Raw genomic sequence first — 19,013 nt, 5'->3', positions numbered from 1 at the left:
CGCGCTGTCCGCGGCTCCGAGCGAGCCGCGCCGTGCCCTACTGGAGCTGCGCGGTGCGGGACTGGAGCTGCGGCCGCACTGCGGCTGTTGTGCTTCGGTTTTGGTCTCAGCGGTCTTTTCCGTGGAACGAAGGCAGGGAGGGAAGCGGGAGTCAATTGGCAGCGGTTCGCTATGCGGTCGCTACCGCCCGCTGTGGTCCAACTCGGTTTTACATATGCTCGCGCGGCCCGAGTGGCTGCAGTCATTCCTTTATGCCAGCAAACCGGGTCTGAATGCCTGTCTTCGTGGATTTTAGTGCCTGTAACTCATGGCTGCCTTTCCGTGACAACAAACTGTGGGAAAAGCTCTTTTCTCTTTATATGTTGCCACAGCTTCTTTACCTCATGGTGATAGAGTGTACCGTGCACAGCTTGCATGGCAGAGCTGTGCCGTTCTGGTAAAGCCTTGCAGTTCCAGCCCTTAGAAGTGGTAGGTTTAACTCGGGCTGATGAGTGTGTGGCCTGGAACTCTTTGAAACATATCCCAGAAAGCAGCTGTAGGTTGAAGACCTTCAGGCTTCATTACCAGGTCCTTCGTTGATGCTGCTGGTTTACTGAGAAAAGATGATTTGTGGAACATATATTTGTAAGCTTATGTATTGTCTTACATAGTAACAAGCCCCAGGTTGCAGTATGCAAAAGACAGTTTGTCTTCAGGTGAAGCACAGGAGGAAGCAGACATTCTTGAGCTTGATGTTTAAGGTGAGAAGAGAGACAAAGTTTGAATGAGTTTAGACTTCTCATGGTAAGAAGAAAACTTGAATCTCCTTAATAGGCCCAGGCCAGTGGTTTTTGATGAAAGATTCTTCTTTGAATCACCAAGCTCAGTTCAGGTTCAATTTAACAACATTTCTCTATCCCTACAGATACCTGTATAATATACTGTCACTGATGTATACAACTGCATTTGGACGGGATTTCTCCAGTAACTTTACAAGGGAATACAATGTTCTTGCTGATTTCAGATTCAGTCATTCTTTCAGACCATCCTATGAAAGGTGATGTTTGGTGACTTAAATCCATTATGCACATATCAGCCAGCCTTTTGAATGAATGGACTCCAGCTATGTAAAATCACCTTGTAAATGTAGCCATTATATTATGATTAACCATTCAGTATTTACTTATATACTGGTCTATGTTCAATTAGTTTTAAGACTAGAGCCCTGTCTTTGCTTGGTTTGTGTTACAGAATAGTATGGTGCTTTCTGCCGCTATATTCCTCACGCTGATCGGCCTGATCATCTACCTGCACTTTGTGAAAATTGACCAGGAATCTCTACTGGTCATCGGCTCACTTGGCATTCAGGTGACTTCATCCTACGCTTCAGGGAAGGAGAGCACAACCTTCATTGAGATGAGCCAAGTGAAGGATGTGGTTATCAATGAAGCCATCCATATGGTAATCATATCGTCTTGTATATCTGTAGGGTACGCTCATCACATGTATTTTCATAGGAGTGGTTTGGCAGTGCAGTTGAACACAGCAGCATAAATACAAATGTGTAGACTTGACTGTGCTCTGGAGTGACTGGGAGATGGCAGACATACTGCACCAAGCTGCTTGCATCGAGGGGGGGGTGGAAAGCCGTAACTTCCATAGAAGGCTGAAGCAGGCAGCTTGATACCTCTTTAAATTGACACCCATAAATCCAGCAGATTAGTGTACCTGAGTCTGAAGTCATCTTCTGCTAGACTTACCCAAAAGAGAGTTGTTTTGCTTAAAGAGCACTGTGGGAAGACTTGAAGATTTGCATAGATCTGTATAAAGTTTTCCAGCAAAAGGAAACAAAGGTTTCTCATTATATGCAAGGAGGCAGAAAAGCCTTTGCACTTACTTGTCAGTTTTATGTAAGACTTGATGAGCTGTGCCACCATCACTGTTGAGTTCAAACAGAGAACTGAGGTTGTACACATTGTCACTGATGTGTGTGAAATCATCACAGATGAAAACAAATTCTTAGTAAGGCCCTGCAATCTTCAACATGGTCCAGCATTGTGTAACTTCTTAGAAAGGCAAAACAGGTAATTAGTAAAATGGTCTGCATCAAAAAAAGCATAAGAGAAAGGCATTGTCAGCAGGAATGTTTAAATCCTGTGCTACTTGTTGCTGGTTTTTTTTCTGTGTTTTTTGTTGTTACTATGTTTAGTAATATCTTGAACTTCAGTAACTCGAGTAGATTTGGGTGAAGAATGACTTTACAGAAAGGATGGGTTTTCTGAAAATCCACCTGCTACCTTTTCAACTCGAGATGAGAAGTTCATGGAGCAAAACCATCCTGATATTTTTAAGGCTGAACACAAACAGGATAAAAAAGAGAAAGGGACTGATTTCAAGCTGCTTTATTCATAACCTTGTAGCAAGAATATTTACCCTCTTGAAACACTGTTTCTGCTGATTTATCTTTAGAAAATGTCACACACTTTGTTCAGCCCAATGAGTTGAAGCAATTCCTCTTTCTGTGATGACTCCAGGCACTTCGATAGCATTTTCAAACTTCAATTATTTGGTCTATTTGTCTTGTAGCAAAAAGTTATCTATTACCTGTGCATCCTCCTGTGCGACCCTCAGGATCCTCAGGGAGTATCTGAGATTGTGCCACTCTTTCAGGTGAGTGTGACTGAATAATGGGGCACTACAAAGCTGTGGTTTTTGTGTGTGTCAGATGCCTCGGCGTACCTTTGTTCTGCCACACGTGGAACAAAGGATTACAGCTGCCTTTCTTTGACTGCATATTCAAGTTGGATCTTACAGCAGTGTGCTGTGAGCAATACTCAAGTCTCACAGAATTAAGTACCAGGGAAGTTTTGTTCGTTTGTCCTCCATGCTGAGAATAGGGCGCTGTGTAAACTTGAACCTGACCAGTAGATTGCATGAACTAAAAGTCTTTGGCTCACGGAGGGTAATGAGGACTTGCACAGCTTTCTGTGTAATCTCTTGCTCAGTGTTACCTTCATAATTATATTGTCGTAGTTGATTTTTCTCTCAGCAATCTGTGCCAAAAAGATTTCATAAAAATCTCTTTGGCTTACAACGATAGCTTCCCCTGCAACTGCTGACAAAGATCACAGTACAAGCTGTGAGCAATTTGCTTAATGTATAATAACTTGTTTGTTTTACTCACATCCTGTCTATCTCGTACCCTGCTTTACTCATACTCTGTCCTTTCTCTTCTCTCACTAACCTGTTCTGGCTGTTCATAGTCCTGGTTTGGGAATGGAATTTCTTTCTATGTGCACCTCACTCAACAATACCCTGATCCTTGAGTGTCAGTAAGCAGTACAGATGTACCTCATTTTCTAGACTTCTGGTGTCGTGTTTATCTTCCTCTCTGTTCATCAACTGCTTGTGAGTATCAGTTGCAATTTATGACTGGATACAGTTAAGTCTTCAGCTAAATTCTTATTCCTTTAAGTGCACTAATTCATAGATATTTACAGCTGACTCAGTCCCAAAGTTGTGAAGACGTTTACTAACTATAATATAAATGAGGTATTTCATGTATGTCCAAGGAGTACACAAAGAGTGTATTCCAGACAGCTGCACTCAGGATTTGTGTTCCTTTCCAGCTTCCTGGCATTAGTGTGTTAGGTTTTTTTCCCTGTTTTTTTTTTCTTTTTTTCCTCCTTAACTCAAGTCTGAATGATGTTATTTCTATGGAAATATCTTAATATTGGCAGTGTTGATTCCACCAGCAAAGGATTAACAGAAAGAGCTGTGTCAGTTTGCAGTTTGTTACCTGTCAGTAATTCTCACTTTAAAGTTACTTAGTTTTGAAGGAGCAGTAATTAGTAACTTTCTTGCATCTCCTTCAGTGGGTCTTTGCTCCTGTAAGGCATGTCAGCCCTCAGAAACACAACTTAGCATGTCAGTGCACCCTGCGCTGAGTTGACCTATTGTTCTCTTAAGCAATGGTTGCAAGGAAAGGCATTAGATAGACTTTACACAATAATGCTGTTTTGGGATCTCAACAGTCACGGGGCCATAGGGATCCCAGAACTGGGAAACTTTTACCTTCCTGCTGGTCCAGGTTAGGAATGATGAAAAATCATTATTCTTTGACTACCATTCCTTTGTTAGTGTGAAATGAATTGATGCTTTCAGTTAACCTTCAGTTGTCCTCTTGTTGACAGTAATAGCTGAGGCTAAGGGCCAAGCATGTAAGCTCCTTGTCCTGAAGGTCAGTTTTTCAGGGTGGAGGTCGTTGAGGAAATATGGTCTCACAGATAGGCTAATGGCTTGGAAGATGTGGATTTTCTTCTGTATTTTCACTGTATGTTGTGAGTTGAAAGGAGAGGATCTCTGATTTGGTGAGAGATTCAGGCCAACTGGAGAATGGTGCTGTGTGTTTTAACCTGACAGCTCTAGGGACTGGTGCTTTTCATCCCTGAGCTGATGCGGCTGATTCTTTTGTCACCAACTTACATTAAAAACCTCCTGGAATTTGATGAATTCTCGATGAGCATGTAAAAAGGAAATCTATTCTCAGTTGAGAATAATGTGAGATAGTAACTAGAGATATCTTACCATTGCATTCCTTATACATGCATGCTTCTAGCCATCAGCATTGTGTCAGCTGTCTCCACATTCCTTTCTCTGTCCAACAAATCTCTTTTTTTTACAACCGGTTCAGAGTGTGATTCTCTGTTGTTTGACTTGACTTCTAGAGTTCCAAACCACGTCTGGACTGCTTGATAGAAGTGTACAAAAGTTGTCATGAAATCCTGGATCAGAGAAAAACAGCTTCACAACCAGATGGAGTAAAATAATAAATAATCAAGATGGATAACTTGCAGCAGGACTTGGAGAGATGTATGGAAAAGCAAGCATATCTGGCCCATGGCTTTTTAAAATTAAATGTTTAGAATGTGATGCAGTTGTAAGAATAACATTATAGCTAACAGCCTGCACAGGATCACAGAGCTGTTATAGATGATGTCAGCTGAAGCGCACAAGTGAACCTAGAAATTGACTGTTAAGAAAAACAGGTGAGCAACACTTTTAAAAGAGTCAGTCAGAAGAGGTTTTTCCATGCATCTCTGGAAAAAGGTATGGGAAGGGGAGACAAGAACATGCAGCAAATGTTTATTCTTTCATGGAGCCGGGATTTCTGATAAAAACAAATTGTAACCTTGGGAAGACAGAAAAAATTACTTTTTTTTTAAGTTTCTTTGTAATCCTTTCTTGGAAGGAGTATCAAAACAGAAGGGTGGGCTGGCTCAGTAAGCTTTCCTGATCCAATGGGGAATTTCAGATAGAGCATGACAGAAAATGAAAATATGCTGTCGCTTTGATTTATATTTATGGAATTAAGCATAGCAGAGGATACTTTAGTTTCTTCAGCAATCTGCTTGAAAGAGTCCCTTGGTATGGGACCCTAGAGAGAAGAAGAGACCAAGATCAACACTCAGGAATCACTTCCTCCAAGCACATGAGTAGTCCATCCCAACAAGTAAAAAGTCGAGCAAAAATGGCAGGAGGCCTGCATGACTGAGCAATTTATTCCTGGCAGAATTAAAATGCCAAAAGGTAGAAGTGAGGACAAGTAGCCTGGGATCAATATAGAGTTTGTCTAAGCGTGCGACTTATGTGGTTAGGAAAGCCAAAGCCTATCTGGAATTGAATTTTTCTAGGAATGCCAAAGGCAACAGAAAGGCCTTCTGTGAGTACTTGAGTAACTAAAAGGCAAGGAAAACGTGAGGCCACCTCTGAATGGTGTAGAGATGTGGTAACACAAGACCTGTAGAAGAATGGGGTACTGAATGCCTTCATCATTTTAGTCTTTACTAGAAAGACTAGACTTCAGGAATTCCAGGCTGCAGATAGCTAGGGAAAGTTCTGGAGCAAGGAAGACCCTTGATGGAAGGTGATCAGGCTAGAAAATACTTAAGCAAACTGCATGTTTGTGAGTCCATGGAACCTGGTGGGATGCACCTACAAGTGCTGATGGATTTTGCTAATCTCAGAGGAATGGCTGATATGCCAGAGACGTGTACTGCCAGCCAGGGGGACCCAGACAGGCTGGAGAGATGGGCGTGCAGGAACCTCTTGTAGCTCAACAAAGTGTCCTAGAGAGGAATTACTCTGTGCTGTTCCTTCCAATACGTATTGGTTCTCTTTCCAAAAAGGACCTGGGGGTCACAGTGGACACCAAGTTTAAAAGGTGCTAGCTGTGTGTCCTTAGTACAAAAAGGCTAAGAGTGTCCTGGATTGCATGGGAGATGCATTGCTAGCAGTTCAAGGGAAGGGATCCCTCCCCTCTCCTCAGCACTAGAAGGACCACACCTGAAGTGCTGTATCCATTTCTGGGCTCTCTAGTATATGTGGACATGTCAGGTGCCAGAACGGGCTGCCCAGGGAGGTGGTGGAGTCACTGACCCTGAAGGTGTTCAAGGAATGTTTGGACATTGTGCTGAGGGATATGGTTTAGTGAGAACTATTGGTGATAGGTGGATGGTTGGACTGGATGATCATGTAGGTCTTTTCCAACCTTGGTGATTGTGTGGACAATGAGGGGCTGCTTACATTGGTGTGGAGCTGGAGCCTGAAGAAAAACTGGAAAGCTAGAGCTTTAAGCCTAGAGAAAAGAGGGTTTGGGGGCAATCATGTATGTAAGTACCTAAAGGGAGGTTGTAAAGAGGATGGAGTCAAGCTTTTTGGGGGCTGGAGCAGAGCTCACTTCCAACCTCATTCAAAAGAGCCAGATCAATTACTATGAGAATATGAGAAAAATATGTTGTTTAGAATTATTATAATGACTATGCGAATAAAGTAAGTTAATGTGGAGAAATCTTCTTAGTTGATTATTTAAGTTACTGTAACTTTTAACTGGAATTTTTCCGTTCTTTTTCTTTTTTTCCATAACTTCTTATTAAAGTAATTAAGGCAATTGAAATATTGGGAAAAGCAAGAGCTAAACTAGCAAGCTGGCAGTAGCCTTGGTCTCACTCTTAATCTCCATAACAACACTGTGCGATTGTTGTCTACATTCCCTAGAATTAAGATGTGGCAGCACATCAACATCATCAACATGTAATGTAAAGTGGGTTTTTTTGTTTGTTTTTTTTGCACTGTGCTGCAACATACAGGTTAGCTCACGTGACAGGAGTACTCTGACTGTTGAAGAGCGAAGGGCAGTGGCTTTGGGACGCACGGTGGCATTTGGGTAACCTTGTCTGGGTGTTTAGTTTCTTCTCTGGTTTCATTTCTCACAGATGCTTTATATGATGGAGTTGGCTGGATTTTTAAGTCTGGTTCAGTTGCAATGCAAGCTGGTAGATCTGCCTCTGAGGTTAAAGATGCTGTACCTGATGTTTGGTGGCAAGTCCAGGCAAAGCTGGGGAATTGGGGAAGAGGCAGAAATTGGCTGTTGACAGCAGAAGTAGGCTCCAGAAATGTGGCTGCACTGGAGGTCCTTTGACTGAAAACCTTGTGGTGTGCTTGGAGCTGGGTACAGAGCTGCCTATAGGCCTGCTTTGGGCAGGTTGTGTTTCTTCATAGGGATTAGAAATGGTTGAGAACACTGAAGAGCATTTATAGCAGTGGGAAGATTTGCTGATCTGTGGGAAGAATGTGTCAGAGGAGAAGTTATTTCAGCAGAGTGGGCAGACATGGACCTAAGAGTTTGCTGGGGACTCTGGCTATGCTGTAAAAATGTCATAGTCTTGAGAATGTGAACTACAGAAATGAAAGAGAAGCTGCATCACAGGAGAAAGTCTGGAAAATCATTTTAGCTATCTTTGGGACGTCCCATTCATGTGGCAGTGCACTTCAGTGATCTGCTAAAGCCGAGTTAGAAGACAGAATCAAGGAGTGGGAGACGGGGAGCTTTGCTCCAGGTATGTCTTTGGAAACGAACACAGTCTTTGCCCACATACATTACTTCAGGGTTATTTTGGCTTTTAAGATAAATAGTTTCTTTCACTCTGTGAAGAAATACAAGTTCATTCAGGATAATTTCATTTTATTAAGATCAGAAATCTCATGTCTCTCCAAGACAGCCTTTTACATACACACAGCAGTTAGGGAAACAAAGGCTGTTGTCTCGTTCTATACTGTTGGGATTATCATTGCCAAAAACGTTGATTAAAATAAAAACTTTATCAAGGAATCATACAAAATAGGTATCTACATAGGGTTTCTTTAAAATTTGTTTGCTTTCTTTTAAAGTCAAGTAACCTATAAATAAGAGGTATATGTGCATCCATCAGAGTGGAGTGGTCTCTGAAATACTCAAGTATTAAAGAATATTTGGAAGAAAGACAGAAAAGTCCCATTTGCCATGTTTGTGAATTTAGAATGAATTTATGGCAGAAAAAAATGAACTTCATGACAGCTCTTGCTTGTTAACATTTCTGCTTCCTGTTTCCCCAGTACAAGAATGTAGGTGGTAGCAGTGCAAGGTAAGCACAATCTCAGAACAGTGAACTGGAGACTTTCATGCCTTGAGCATCCTTAGGACAGATGACAATTTCATTCTGAGGCAGCTTTGTTACTGGTGGGGCACAAGAAGCAGGCTGCCAAACAGACCTCCAGATGCCAGAGAAATTGTTTGTCGCAGGAGACTTAAGTAGTGAGGTGGAATAATGCTGTCTTTATTCCAACTTGTTTACCCATACTAAGATCAGGGAGAGAGATAATGTATACTACTGATCACTCTATGAAAATATATGAGAAGTACACAAGGAGATTACATAAAGAGACTAAAACAATACGTTAACATTTTTGTTGACTCAGAAAAGTTTTCAATAAGTTCAAGGAGTGGTTCTTAAATTCATGACAAACGGGTATGTTACAGAATGGACAAATCAGCTCTCTGTGTATATATAATCTCCTATTTCAAGTCTATTGTATAATTTCCACAAACCATTTTTTTTAGTGTTAAAAATATGCCGATAAGGGATTGATTAGAATGATTGTTGTCCCGTGTAATTTTGATTTTTGGCTTCGTACCCACAATAAGCTTGAAACAAAAATTTCTTGCAGTATCAGCTCCACCGTGTATTGGATATTTCAGGGTTGGTGACAGATACTAGGAAGTAAAAAACAACACTGGTATGGTTGGTTGGTTCATTGGTGAATCACTTTGGTTTGCTATTGCTGAATTCTTTATGATGGTTGGATTCACACTGTTTTAATTTGAGAAAGTTGCCCATGGATGCATTATTATGAAGTTACTTGGGTACTTTTGAAAGGACAGTTCTTCTTTATTTCTTAAAAGGCTTCTCAAAATAGCTTAACTCAAGCCGGATAGATACCAAGTTCTTAAGAAGAATGTCTGGTGTTTTTTTTGTTTGTTTAATTTTGCTTCCCAATCAGAACAAAGTCCCTTTGAAACCGATCAAAAAAACACTCTTTAGGAAAATCTGAAGAACAATATTAGAGTATATATTTGCTAACAACTTCCTCATTGAGCCAGTTGCACAGAAGAAAGCAGGAAATCTAAAGGAACAGCTTCTGTGAAGGACAGAGCTGGTTTGGGAAGGTCTGTTCCAGCTGCTGAAAGATATAAAAATTGAAAGTTTTGCTTGCCTTGTCTTTCTTTGTCTGAGGTCACATACACATCATGAAACATCTGTAACAGTGATTAATGGAAAGAGTCTGAATGTATGTGGTGGTGTGGGGCATGTGACACTTCCAGCCCTGCAGCAGAGATCCGATGTTCATCAGTTGTATAGAGCAGCATCAAGTGTCAAAAGCCATCCATTCTGCAGGAGTCAGGGCATTGTCTGACACTGGTCCAATCCCAGCTGTTCTGAGTCCTCAACGTGGAAGGACATCAGGTTTTAACCTTCATAAAATTAAAGTTGAAAAGATTCTCGTGTACCGCTGAATTCTTATTCTATACTCCCTATTCCAGGTCTTAAAAATCACCCCTGACATGGCATCAGAAGTCTTCTTGTCAGTTCAGTTCCCATTCCCTTTCAACAGCAGTATCTCTTTTTCTTTCGTGTCTGGGGCAGAGACTTGGAAAGTTTCTGTCTTAGAATTTTGGAAACAGTTTTAGGGAGGAATCAGTGCAGCTTTAGGAAAAAAATAAATTTATCTTTTTTGTGTTAATCAGTGGCAAAAGTACAAAAAACTATCTTAGTCTCTTCAAAAGGACTATCTTGATAGCAAGAGTAGCAGCAGTGAATTTAAACACAGGTCAAAACTTTAATACAATGGCTATTCATAACCAGAGCACAGAGCTGAAGCTATGTCTAAACTATTTGATCAAACTACATCATATTAATCTTTACACTCTGGTAATAGCCTGTCAGTGTCTATCTAGTTTATGAGGAAGTGATATGCTGCTCCTTATGCAGGCAGTGTTCAGCAGGATGCATCCTTATACTTGGCTTGTGGCACAGTATCCAGAACCACCTGTCTAATTTTATTGAGACTGTGTGCTCAGTCCACTTCTGTCAAATTCAAGCTTACGCACCACTCAAACCTGCCCTGCAGAGGCTGCAGTCTGTTTCAGGTAAAGAGTGAGCGAGTCAGTGATTGATGTAAACAGAAGATTATTGGAAATAATGGGAATAATCAAAAGGGACTGATGAGGACAAGAAATCAGTAGGAGTTGAAAAACTAGGCTGAGTTCCAGATGTAGGGTGCAGTGCAGTGATTTAAAAGCAGGTGCAAAGCTGAAAATGGGAAGGATTAAAGAAAGCGTGTGCTTGTAAACAAAGCTGTAAGCTCGGGAGATGGAAGAATACTTGCAGCAAAAAGAACCAGGGCCCTCATTAAAAGAAGGTGTGTTAAGTGGCAAAATTGTAGCAGTCTGCAATTTGGTACAGAGCAGTGGGGAAAGCAACAGCGAACTGCAACCCCACAAATAAAAAATTCCCAAATAGGAATGAGCCCTCAGAGCAGGGTGGGCCCCTTAGTGCTTCGGGGCATGGAAGGGAAAAAACACCGACTTTCAGTCTCCCAGAGCCTGTTGGCAGGTGTTGTGCTGCGGGAGGGCTGTGCGGAGGGTAGGAGCGGAGTTGTCAACCGGGAGTTAATATAGGTGGCAATAAGAAGTGTTGCTTCAACAATCTGGGGGAGAAAAAGAAAATGATTAACTGTAAGTCAAGGAGAGGGGAAAAGTGCCCTTTGAATTTATTTATTTATTTTTTTGAGAACCTATTGACCACGTAACATCTGCAAAAGATTTTTTTCTCACTTAGAGTTGTTAAGTTTTGAATTGAAGGTCTGTCTGTAAGAGGTAGAATAGGCCTCTCAATTAAAAGGAACGATTTACATGGAACTTCTTGACTGTACGTAGCTAGTGCAGCAGCAGAAGTACCAGACCCAGGGCTTGTTCAAAATGCCCAGCTTAGATACTGCCAGCTGGAAAGATACTCACTGTTCATTTTGTAATTACCTTTGGAATTGCCATTGTGAAAAGGAGTTTTTCTGTGCTGTTTTTTCCAGAACTCCTTTCTTTTATTTGACTGACTACAATCATGAAGTCATCTCGACAGCCTCCAAAGGTCAGCACGGAAGAGTATGAGTAAGAGAACTTCAGGTGCTGCAGACAACAGAGAGATGAAGAGTCATACTTCTGTAAAAGACAAAATGGCCACCTCAAACTAGTGTATTTGCTATTTACTGCAAGCAGTAATAGGCACTTGGCTGTACAGATAACAGCTGGTAGAGAAATCTCAAAAGAGAATTGCATTTCTAGGATTTTTCTAGCTTGCTCTGTGCCCTGATGCTTCAGAGCTAGGATGCAAACTTTGTTAACCGGATGGTAGTCGTAAAGCACATAGCACCTAGATCTTGCAAGATGCCTGTACTTGTTTGTTGCCCATCATCAAGGCAGTTAGCTGTTACGTAAAACTTTACCTTACACAGAAGCTGTAATTTTCCTTTGTTTATGTAGCTCTAAAGCATAGCCCTCGCTGCTTCATCTCTGACTTCTACAAATTAACTTCTGGATCCATTTGAAGTTAAACACAAACTTTTACTGACTTTAAGTGGATTCAGGGGAAGGTCTCCTGTGGGAGATTTTTTTTTTTTTTTTTTTTTTAAAGAGCGTTCCTCACCATACCATAGTGTTATAATCCAGTACGCTGATACCATCTTCATTCACAGCTATCCAGACTGGACAGTCTTCTAATGAGGAAGGCAAAATAGGCTAGAGAAAAAGAAAATTTTATTTGAGTCATTTCTTGAATACTGTAAAGAAGCAGTTTCTGATACAAAACTTGAGTTTTAAGGATAAAGTGGAGGTGAAAGAATCCTCTAGACTTACTGATCTAATCTGATTTGACTTTTAAGAGATTTTTTTCAAAATCTGGAAAAGTATTTTCAGATTGACATAGAATTTGGGACACTAGCAGTGCATGAGATGGAATTTAATCTCAAAATCTTTCACTGTATATCAGTGTAGTTAAAAGTGAGGGTGATGCTGAGACAGTGACAGAATGGCAGTTCCACTCTGTTCTGGTTCTTGCACTACTGCTTTCCATCAAGCAGTAAAGCCCATTGGCTTTAATAGTACCAACGCACAGAGCCATCGTATCAATGCAATTTTCTTTCTTACTGATTTTGGCAAATGTGTCAATTATCTGTTCTGTCTAATAACGTGAATCTTTTCTGGAAATTTGCTGCTGTGTGGCTGTTTAACTCTTGAAAAGTTACATAGTGTGGTAGTTATCAGAAATACCAACATTATTTAACCTATTCTGCATTCTTATTCTTCACTGTCAAGTAACCCTTAAATACCAGTAATATTTCTGCTTTAATGCTGAAAGTGGAAAACATGATCTTTCTTTTAAAAAGCAAATTTTTGCATATTTACTTGGCTTCTCTTTTCACCATTAGATGTAACTATCACAACTTTCTCTTCAAAGCAAGAGACATTAACCACGGACAGGACACTATCAGACTTTCAATAGAGGAAGAGTTCTGTTGGGTTGGAGAGGACTTCTCAGCATGAGTGTGTTAGGACATTAGTTATGGCAAGGGTAATAGGTACAGAGCTCTACTCTTGGCTGGGCTGAGGGATGGTATAAGCTTCTGGAAGAACTATTCCCACCTATGATTCTTTGCTGTCCTGCTGATGCCCATAGGCTGGCAGATTACCCAATATATGCTTCACTTTTTACATTTCTGCTACAGGACGTTATCACTGCTTGCCTGTCCCATGTGGCAAGAAAAGCAGCCAACTCAGATAGAGAGCAGGACTGAAATACTTTCAGCTAGCATCAGCTGCATGGTGTGATTTATGGGGAACTCTTCCTTTTTTCCATACAGGGGTATGTAAATAGTACTTTTTAAGCTATTATTGTGGCTTTATGACCAAGAAAATGCCTACGTGTAAAAGCTTTGGCAAGGGTTCAGAGGTAGTATTTTGTATTGTGTTGAGAGGATAGTCAGAAAAGCTTCAATGTCTATTTAGTGAACGCTAGCAACCCCTAGTGTCTAGAATGTATGTCTTCCTTCTTTCTGAACAAATGTGGCACTAGAACTGTTCAGAACAGAGCACTGTTTGTTTTTTCCACTTCCTATAGGAACATTTTCAATCTGTGTTAACAGAGGAAACAGATATGGCTGTGCTCACAGACTTCATTCTTAGGGGGAAAAAAAAGGTGCACTCCTGTTACCTTAGCAGCAAATAGTTTGGTTCCAAAGAGAGGCCATTTGCGGGCCACTGTCAAATAAATTCGAACACATTCCGGTGGAGAGCATCCCTGCAGCGCCATCCACTTTGTTGCCAGCCTGTCAACCAGTTGCCTTTCAGAGTTCAAGACACAAGACAGCACTATTTAATAACGTCTTTCAAGGGACATGAGTAAAATTATACCAATAACTAAACCTACCTCTCATTCCAAAGGGCTGCTCTACACAAACACTGTGGACAGGGCTGTTAGAACTGTCAGTTAGGGTGTGTTGTACAGACTGAGTTTATTTGAGCAGTTTCTCTACTTTGTCAGTTATTTTGCTACTAGTTATACTGTAATATCCAGGAATCCCAGTTGCATACTGGTTGTTCATTGGTGTATATAGTCAACAACTGCAACAACAAACATTTGGGCAGCTGTTGCAGTGAAATCCTGCCCAGCTTCACATTCAATTATACTCTCACCTTCATCTTAACCTGCCTATAGTGTGTTCTAGATGTTCTGACAACACACTTCTACTCCCTCTTGATTTGCGTCGCGTAGGTAACTTAGTTCCACCTTTGCATCCCTAAGTATGTATTCACAAATAGAATTCATCTTAGGCTTAAACTTCTTGACTTGGGGAAAGTTAGTCTATGATTTGGCTGGTTAACTACTGTGGCTTTTTTTTTTAAGGAATCTTTTTTATGACACTGGTGTTTGTTTAAGCTTCTACACTGAAATAAGCTTGACAGGACTCCTTTAAACTTCTTAACTTTGAAGAGAGCAAATGTACCAAATTGTGTTAAGCGTAAAGTTTAAGAGAACAAACAACTTACTTGAGCAACTCAGGAGCAATATTTTTCTTGTAGCGTTTGGGGTAGAATTTATCTAAAACCTGATGGAGAAGATGCTGCATTTTGGAGTGTGATGTTCCCCCAGGACTTGAAGATGCTGTCCGATCCAAATCCCCATATTCCACCTGTATGGGAACAGTTAGGTCATGGCCTGAACCAGTGATTGAGCACCTGATGAAGGGGCACAGCCAGCCCTGAGAGCACAGGTGGAAGCAATTTACCTGTATAGCCAGAACCTCCCTAACCTCATATAAGGGCTGGCAGCCCTCAAGGAAGCATTTTTTCTTTTGGAGTATTCAGCAAGTCCTGATCTTTGGAAAGGGGTAAGTTCCTCTTTTATTACTAGATTGTGACCTCTACTTTTCCTGGGTGATCCAAAATTGGTTTAGAGTAACTGTATCTTACTGCTTATCCATTCACCACTTAAGATAATGTTAGGGGTTGTAGCATAACACAGTGATGAGGTTTTTTTAGTGTAATAGAATGCTCCATGGATTCCCATACTGATACCTGCTGTGTTTACTAGTCCTGCAAAACAGCACTATCAGGATGGGGAATTTTTGTCTGTAGCATTTACTACAATAAGCATACAACAAAGCAGCAAGAGGGGACGTGACTGCTCAAGGAATTCTTTGTTGCTCTGAAAAAAAGTGAAACAAGATCTGGGCCAGCTACCCGTGTGAGAATGCTTCTGCCTAACTGCTAAACTTTTGAGTTTTGTTATCAACTGGCCAATTAAAACAACAGCCAGTTGTAAATAGTTTTTAGTTTACAGTTTGTAAATAGAATGGATAGTGTTTCCAGCTTCTTCACCTCAGTTTACATTGCTTTAACAAATGCAACAGTTTCAGCTTAAGGAGAAACAATTATTCTGTTCATCATGCCCACAACTCGTGCTGTGTGTTTTATATGGTAAAATGCTAAATATAAACCTGGAGATTTATTGAAGAATCCTGAAAAATGCTGTTTCTGAGTGCAATGGTGAAAACTTTTATTTCAGTATCCCTAGTATGGCCATGACTAAAGCAGTTTTGAGGACAGTCCAGCCTCACTGTGTTTTGTAGTATTTTTTGCAGAATGAAAGGAAACTTTTTCCTGTAGTAAATTTCCCTACAGCAAAAGGTGACCTGTCAGTATAGGTTTGCTGATGCAATGAGTCTGGCATAGTACTCCTCAGACTGCATATTTAATAAGAAATATCACTTTTAGTGCAAAACATAGCTGCTTCCTCAAGACGTTCAGTGTACAGGTGTACTCCCCAGAGGACAAAAGCAAGGATTTCTGCCCCATGTTTATGCTCACCTGAGCCATCAGAGCAACCATTTCCAGAGCTAATTCTTTATTAACTGGAAACCTTCCACTGGCTATTTCATCGCTGACTTGGAAGGCCAGCAGCAGCCGCTCCCGGTCTGTCTCACCCTTGGCTTGGCTTCGAAAATACAGCCTAAAATGTAGAAGATTGTAAAGGTAAAACAGGTCGTGAACTAACTGAGAATGGAGTTGTGAATTGTAAGCAAGGTGAGTAAAAATAAGCGTTTTGTTTGTTTTTGTTCTGAAGTGACTTTTGTGTATTAGAAGGTGATTAGAGAGAGGTTCAGAAGCTAAGGTATTTCCCTTATGATGAATATTTAGGCCAGGATGCTCAAATCATGCATCTACTTTGGCAGCTATTTGAATTCTGTGAGCCAACCAAGTCAAGACAGCAAAGCATTATTATACACAGGTAGACGAGCATTGTTCCTATTAACCATTGAGGCAAAACTTAGGAGATGTCATTCTCTGCTTACCACAGATTACAGAGTTACAGAGTTTTCTCTGCTGTAAGGCAAGAACTGTGTGACCTTCTGCATGCCAGCCTTGAAGACTTGTTACATTTGCCAACTTTGTTTTGACTGCTCACACTGAAATTGTTACTGAAAATTCTTCAGTTCGCTTCAGCAGGAAATACGAAACCCAATTATCAGGCCTTACTGCAAAAATGAAAGAAGCATTCTTGCAATACTACTAGGAAGCCCTGATTTATTCTCTTTACACCTAATTTCTTTGATCTGGTACAGCAATATGACTAACGGAGGCTGAAGATGCGAGTGTGGGGAATGCTTCCTGGAACGATTCCTCATGTGAGCTGTAAATAGGCATGCATCATCTAACTCAAATACTAATTTAAAGCTACACCAATGACTGTATGTTCCATGATGCCACACAAGATATTCATTCCAGTGGATCATTGTATCAATTTTTATGATAATTTAAGACAACACCATTAGGATCATGATGGCCTTACATGTCTTATCATGGTCCTTCAGAACAGTCCAACCCTGAAAAGACCTTATCAAAATATCCTTTCTGCCCAGTCTAGGCACATTCCAGTCCAACAAAATAATACTGCAAAGAGTTACTCCTTAAAAAAAATACTTCTTGGTCAAAAGTAATAACTTCTGCTTCTATTACTGTTAAGTTAGCTAATAGAGTTCCCAGAAACGTATTTCCATCGTTACAGTTACCAAAATCTTTGTGTTCAATATAAGACTTTGACTTTTCTAATTTAGGTGAAGCTTTATTTTCCCTGAAAATGGAATTCATGTGCAGAAGGCCATTACTTGTTCCTGTACACAGATTTCTATTCATTTTGATTCAGAATTCCTGTCTTTGTTATAAATGATGAACTTGTTCCAGTTTTTGTTTTAGATCTGTGTTTCATAGCTTTCTCCTCTATCTTTCATTGTCTAGCTTTTAACATTTCTCTCTTTATGAAGTCTGGGCATTGCTACTACATGTCTTCCCCACAGTCCCTGCCATTTATAATGTTGTTTTTGTATGCTTTTCAACTTCATGATTCCTCACTTAATTGCAAGTTTCATTTATAGTGGTGATATTTTTCCCCCAGGTTTCTCATCCTCTCACCTAATTTTATTTAATTACATTTTAGGATCTTGGCAAACAAAATTTTGCCAGGTGTGTTTTATTGTACTATACTAGTTTAACCCATTTTTAAGACTATTCCACCATTGCAAAGTGTTTTTAGGTTTACTCCTAGATCATGTAGTCTCTTGTACATGCATACTGCACACATATAGAAGAAATTGCATCACATATAGGAGTTGACATCATATTTGCTAAAATAGCTTTCGTGTTAACAATATTGTACTTCACTGGCATTCTGCAGAAATACAGGCATTCTAGAAATGTTTAATTAACAAGAGGCCAACCTCTTGTGAGGCCAACAAAGGAAACACAGTACCTGTTCTTATAGGTCAACTTCACGATTCTTGTGCCACCTTCATATTTACCAGGATGCAATTCTTTTAAGGCTTGTTCCCATTTAGAAATGACGTCACAGATCTTTTAAAGATATTAAGGAGAGAGAAAAGACAAATGTGAAGTGTGTAGTCAAGGCATGATGGGAAAGTAGGGGGAAACAAAGGTACTATGGAACACAGATTGTACAGAAATAGACAGGATCATTGTAAAGAAAGCCAAAAGTGATAAATTGATTCCTTTGTTGCAACTAAAAACTCCGTCTCTGAATCTGCAGAGAGAGATTTGTGAGTTCTGGTCTAGTACCAGGCTGTTATGTCTATGTTAGCAAGTTATGTAGCTCAGGGGGAATGGATGTACACAACAATGTGCTATTGTTGAGACCTTGAGCCCACACTATGGTGTTTTCCTCTGCATTATCTTTAGTTTGGTCAAAAGACTTGGAAGTCCGCTAGATTGGATCGCATTTTTCACCTTGTTTCATGTGAAAAGAATCCAGTTCCTGCTAAGATAGCTTCACAGTTTGAACCAAAGTATAGTTCATAGGAAAGATTGGTAGGATTGCTTCCAAAGTGCATTCCTGAGCCCACCAAAAGTAGTAATGTGTTTTCTGAATGGCAGTCACGTGCATGGTTGGCTAAACCAAAGCCCTGTGAATGTTCAAACTCTGGGAACATTTGGATCTAGATTCCAGCTTCATACCTCACATATATTCTTAATAACAACATGGTTAACTATTTTGGTTCAATTCAGATTTCAATCCTTTCACAAGTGGTCTAATAAAGGTCCCTAAGTTCTCTTTTGATAGCGTTTCAGTAAAAGGAGTGTGAACATAAGAAACCATGTGAAATCCATAACCAGATATTCCTGTCTTCTGTTAAGAAGGTATTGAAGTTGCCTTGGTCACTAAGTAATAACTTGTTAATAAGGAGTAAGAGCAATGCCTTTGTTTGTCTCCGTCTCCTTCTTTTAGTGTAATGCTTTATCTCTCTGAACGGTGATTTGATTTCCAGCAAAGCTTCAGATTATCTGATCTGCATCAGGCCATGAAAGCAAAGTTTGTTATTTGGCACTGTGTGGTAGTTTCCTTTTTAAATTGTCTAATTTAAAGTTATTGGCATCTACTCCCTATGTTGCCCAAGTGAAATTTTACACTGTGTATAAGTGAATTTTTATATTCCTTACACGTGTCAGGGCTTCTTTGAAGTTGTCACTGCCACTATATCCTCCATCAATACTGCACAGCAAATTTCTCTCACAAGTTAATACAAAAATTTGATGT

The 19,013-nt window shown here is 40.2% G+C and overlaps 2 protein-coding genes across 3 annotated transcripts in view; one reads left to right on the top strand and one right to left on the bottom strand.

Moving 5' to 3' along the window:
* The first annotated feature begins 911 nt into the window (after positions 1–911).
* Positions 912–11,526, top strand: PIGH (phosphatidylinositol glycan anchor biosynthesis class H). 2 transcript variants are annotated; one of them, XM_010711547.3, is made up of 4 exons: positions 912–1,036; positions 1,231–1,440; positions 2,566–2,649; positions 11,443–11,526. In XM_010711547.3, the coding sequence occupies exons 2-4, from the start codon at positions 1,237–1,239 to the stop codon at positions 11,464–11,466; spliced, it is 312 nt and encodes a 103-aa protein (XP_010709849.1). In that variant the 5' UTR covers positions 912–1,036; positions 1,231–1,236; the 3' UTR covers positions 11,467–11,526. The 2 variants fall into 2 exon arrangements, with proteins under 2 accessions (XP_010709849.1, XP_010709848.1); XM_010711546.3 differs by lacking the exon at positions 11,443–11,526 and adding an exon at positions 4,707–9,564 and having other exon boundaries at positions 924–1,036.
* The window catches only part of PLEKHH1 (pleckstrin homology, MyTH4 and FERM domain containing H1), a 45,263-nt gene continuing 35,906 nt past the window's right edge, over positions 9,657–19,013 (bottom strand). Inside the window, exons 22-28 of the mRNA XM_031553575.1 lie at positions 17,715–17,815; positions 15,776–15,917; positions 14,456–14,598; positions 13,620–13,749; positions 12,062–12,148; positions 11,393–11,539; positions 9,657–11,064 (exon numbers count right to left, since the gene is read on the bottom strand). Coding sequence (XP_031409435.1) covers positions 10,888–11,064; positions 11,393–11,539; positions 12,062–12,148; positions 13,620–13,749; positions 14,456–14,598; positions 15,776–15,917; positions 17,715–17,815 — 927 coding nt within the window. The 3' untranslated portion in view covers positions 9,657–10,887. The remainder of the gene's footprint in view (positions 11,065–11,392; positions 11,540–12,061; positions 12,149–13,619; positions 13,750–14,455; positions 14,599–15,775; positions 15,918–17,714; positions 17,816–19,013) is intronic.

Source organism: Meleagris gallopavo, chromosome 5 (assembly GCF_000146605.3).
Source record: "Meleagris gallopavo isolate NT-WF06-2002-E0010 breed Aviagen turkey brand Nicholas breeding stock chromosome 5, Turkey_5.1, whole genome shotgun sequence".
In the NCBI taxonomy this organism is placed as follows: domain Eukaryota; kingdom Metazoa; phylum Chordata; class Aves; order Galliformes; family Phasianidae; genus Meleagris; species Meleagris gallopavo.
Note: the sequence above shows the minus strand (reverse complement) of the source record. Positions and strands in the feature narration are given on the sequence as shown.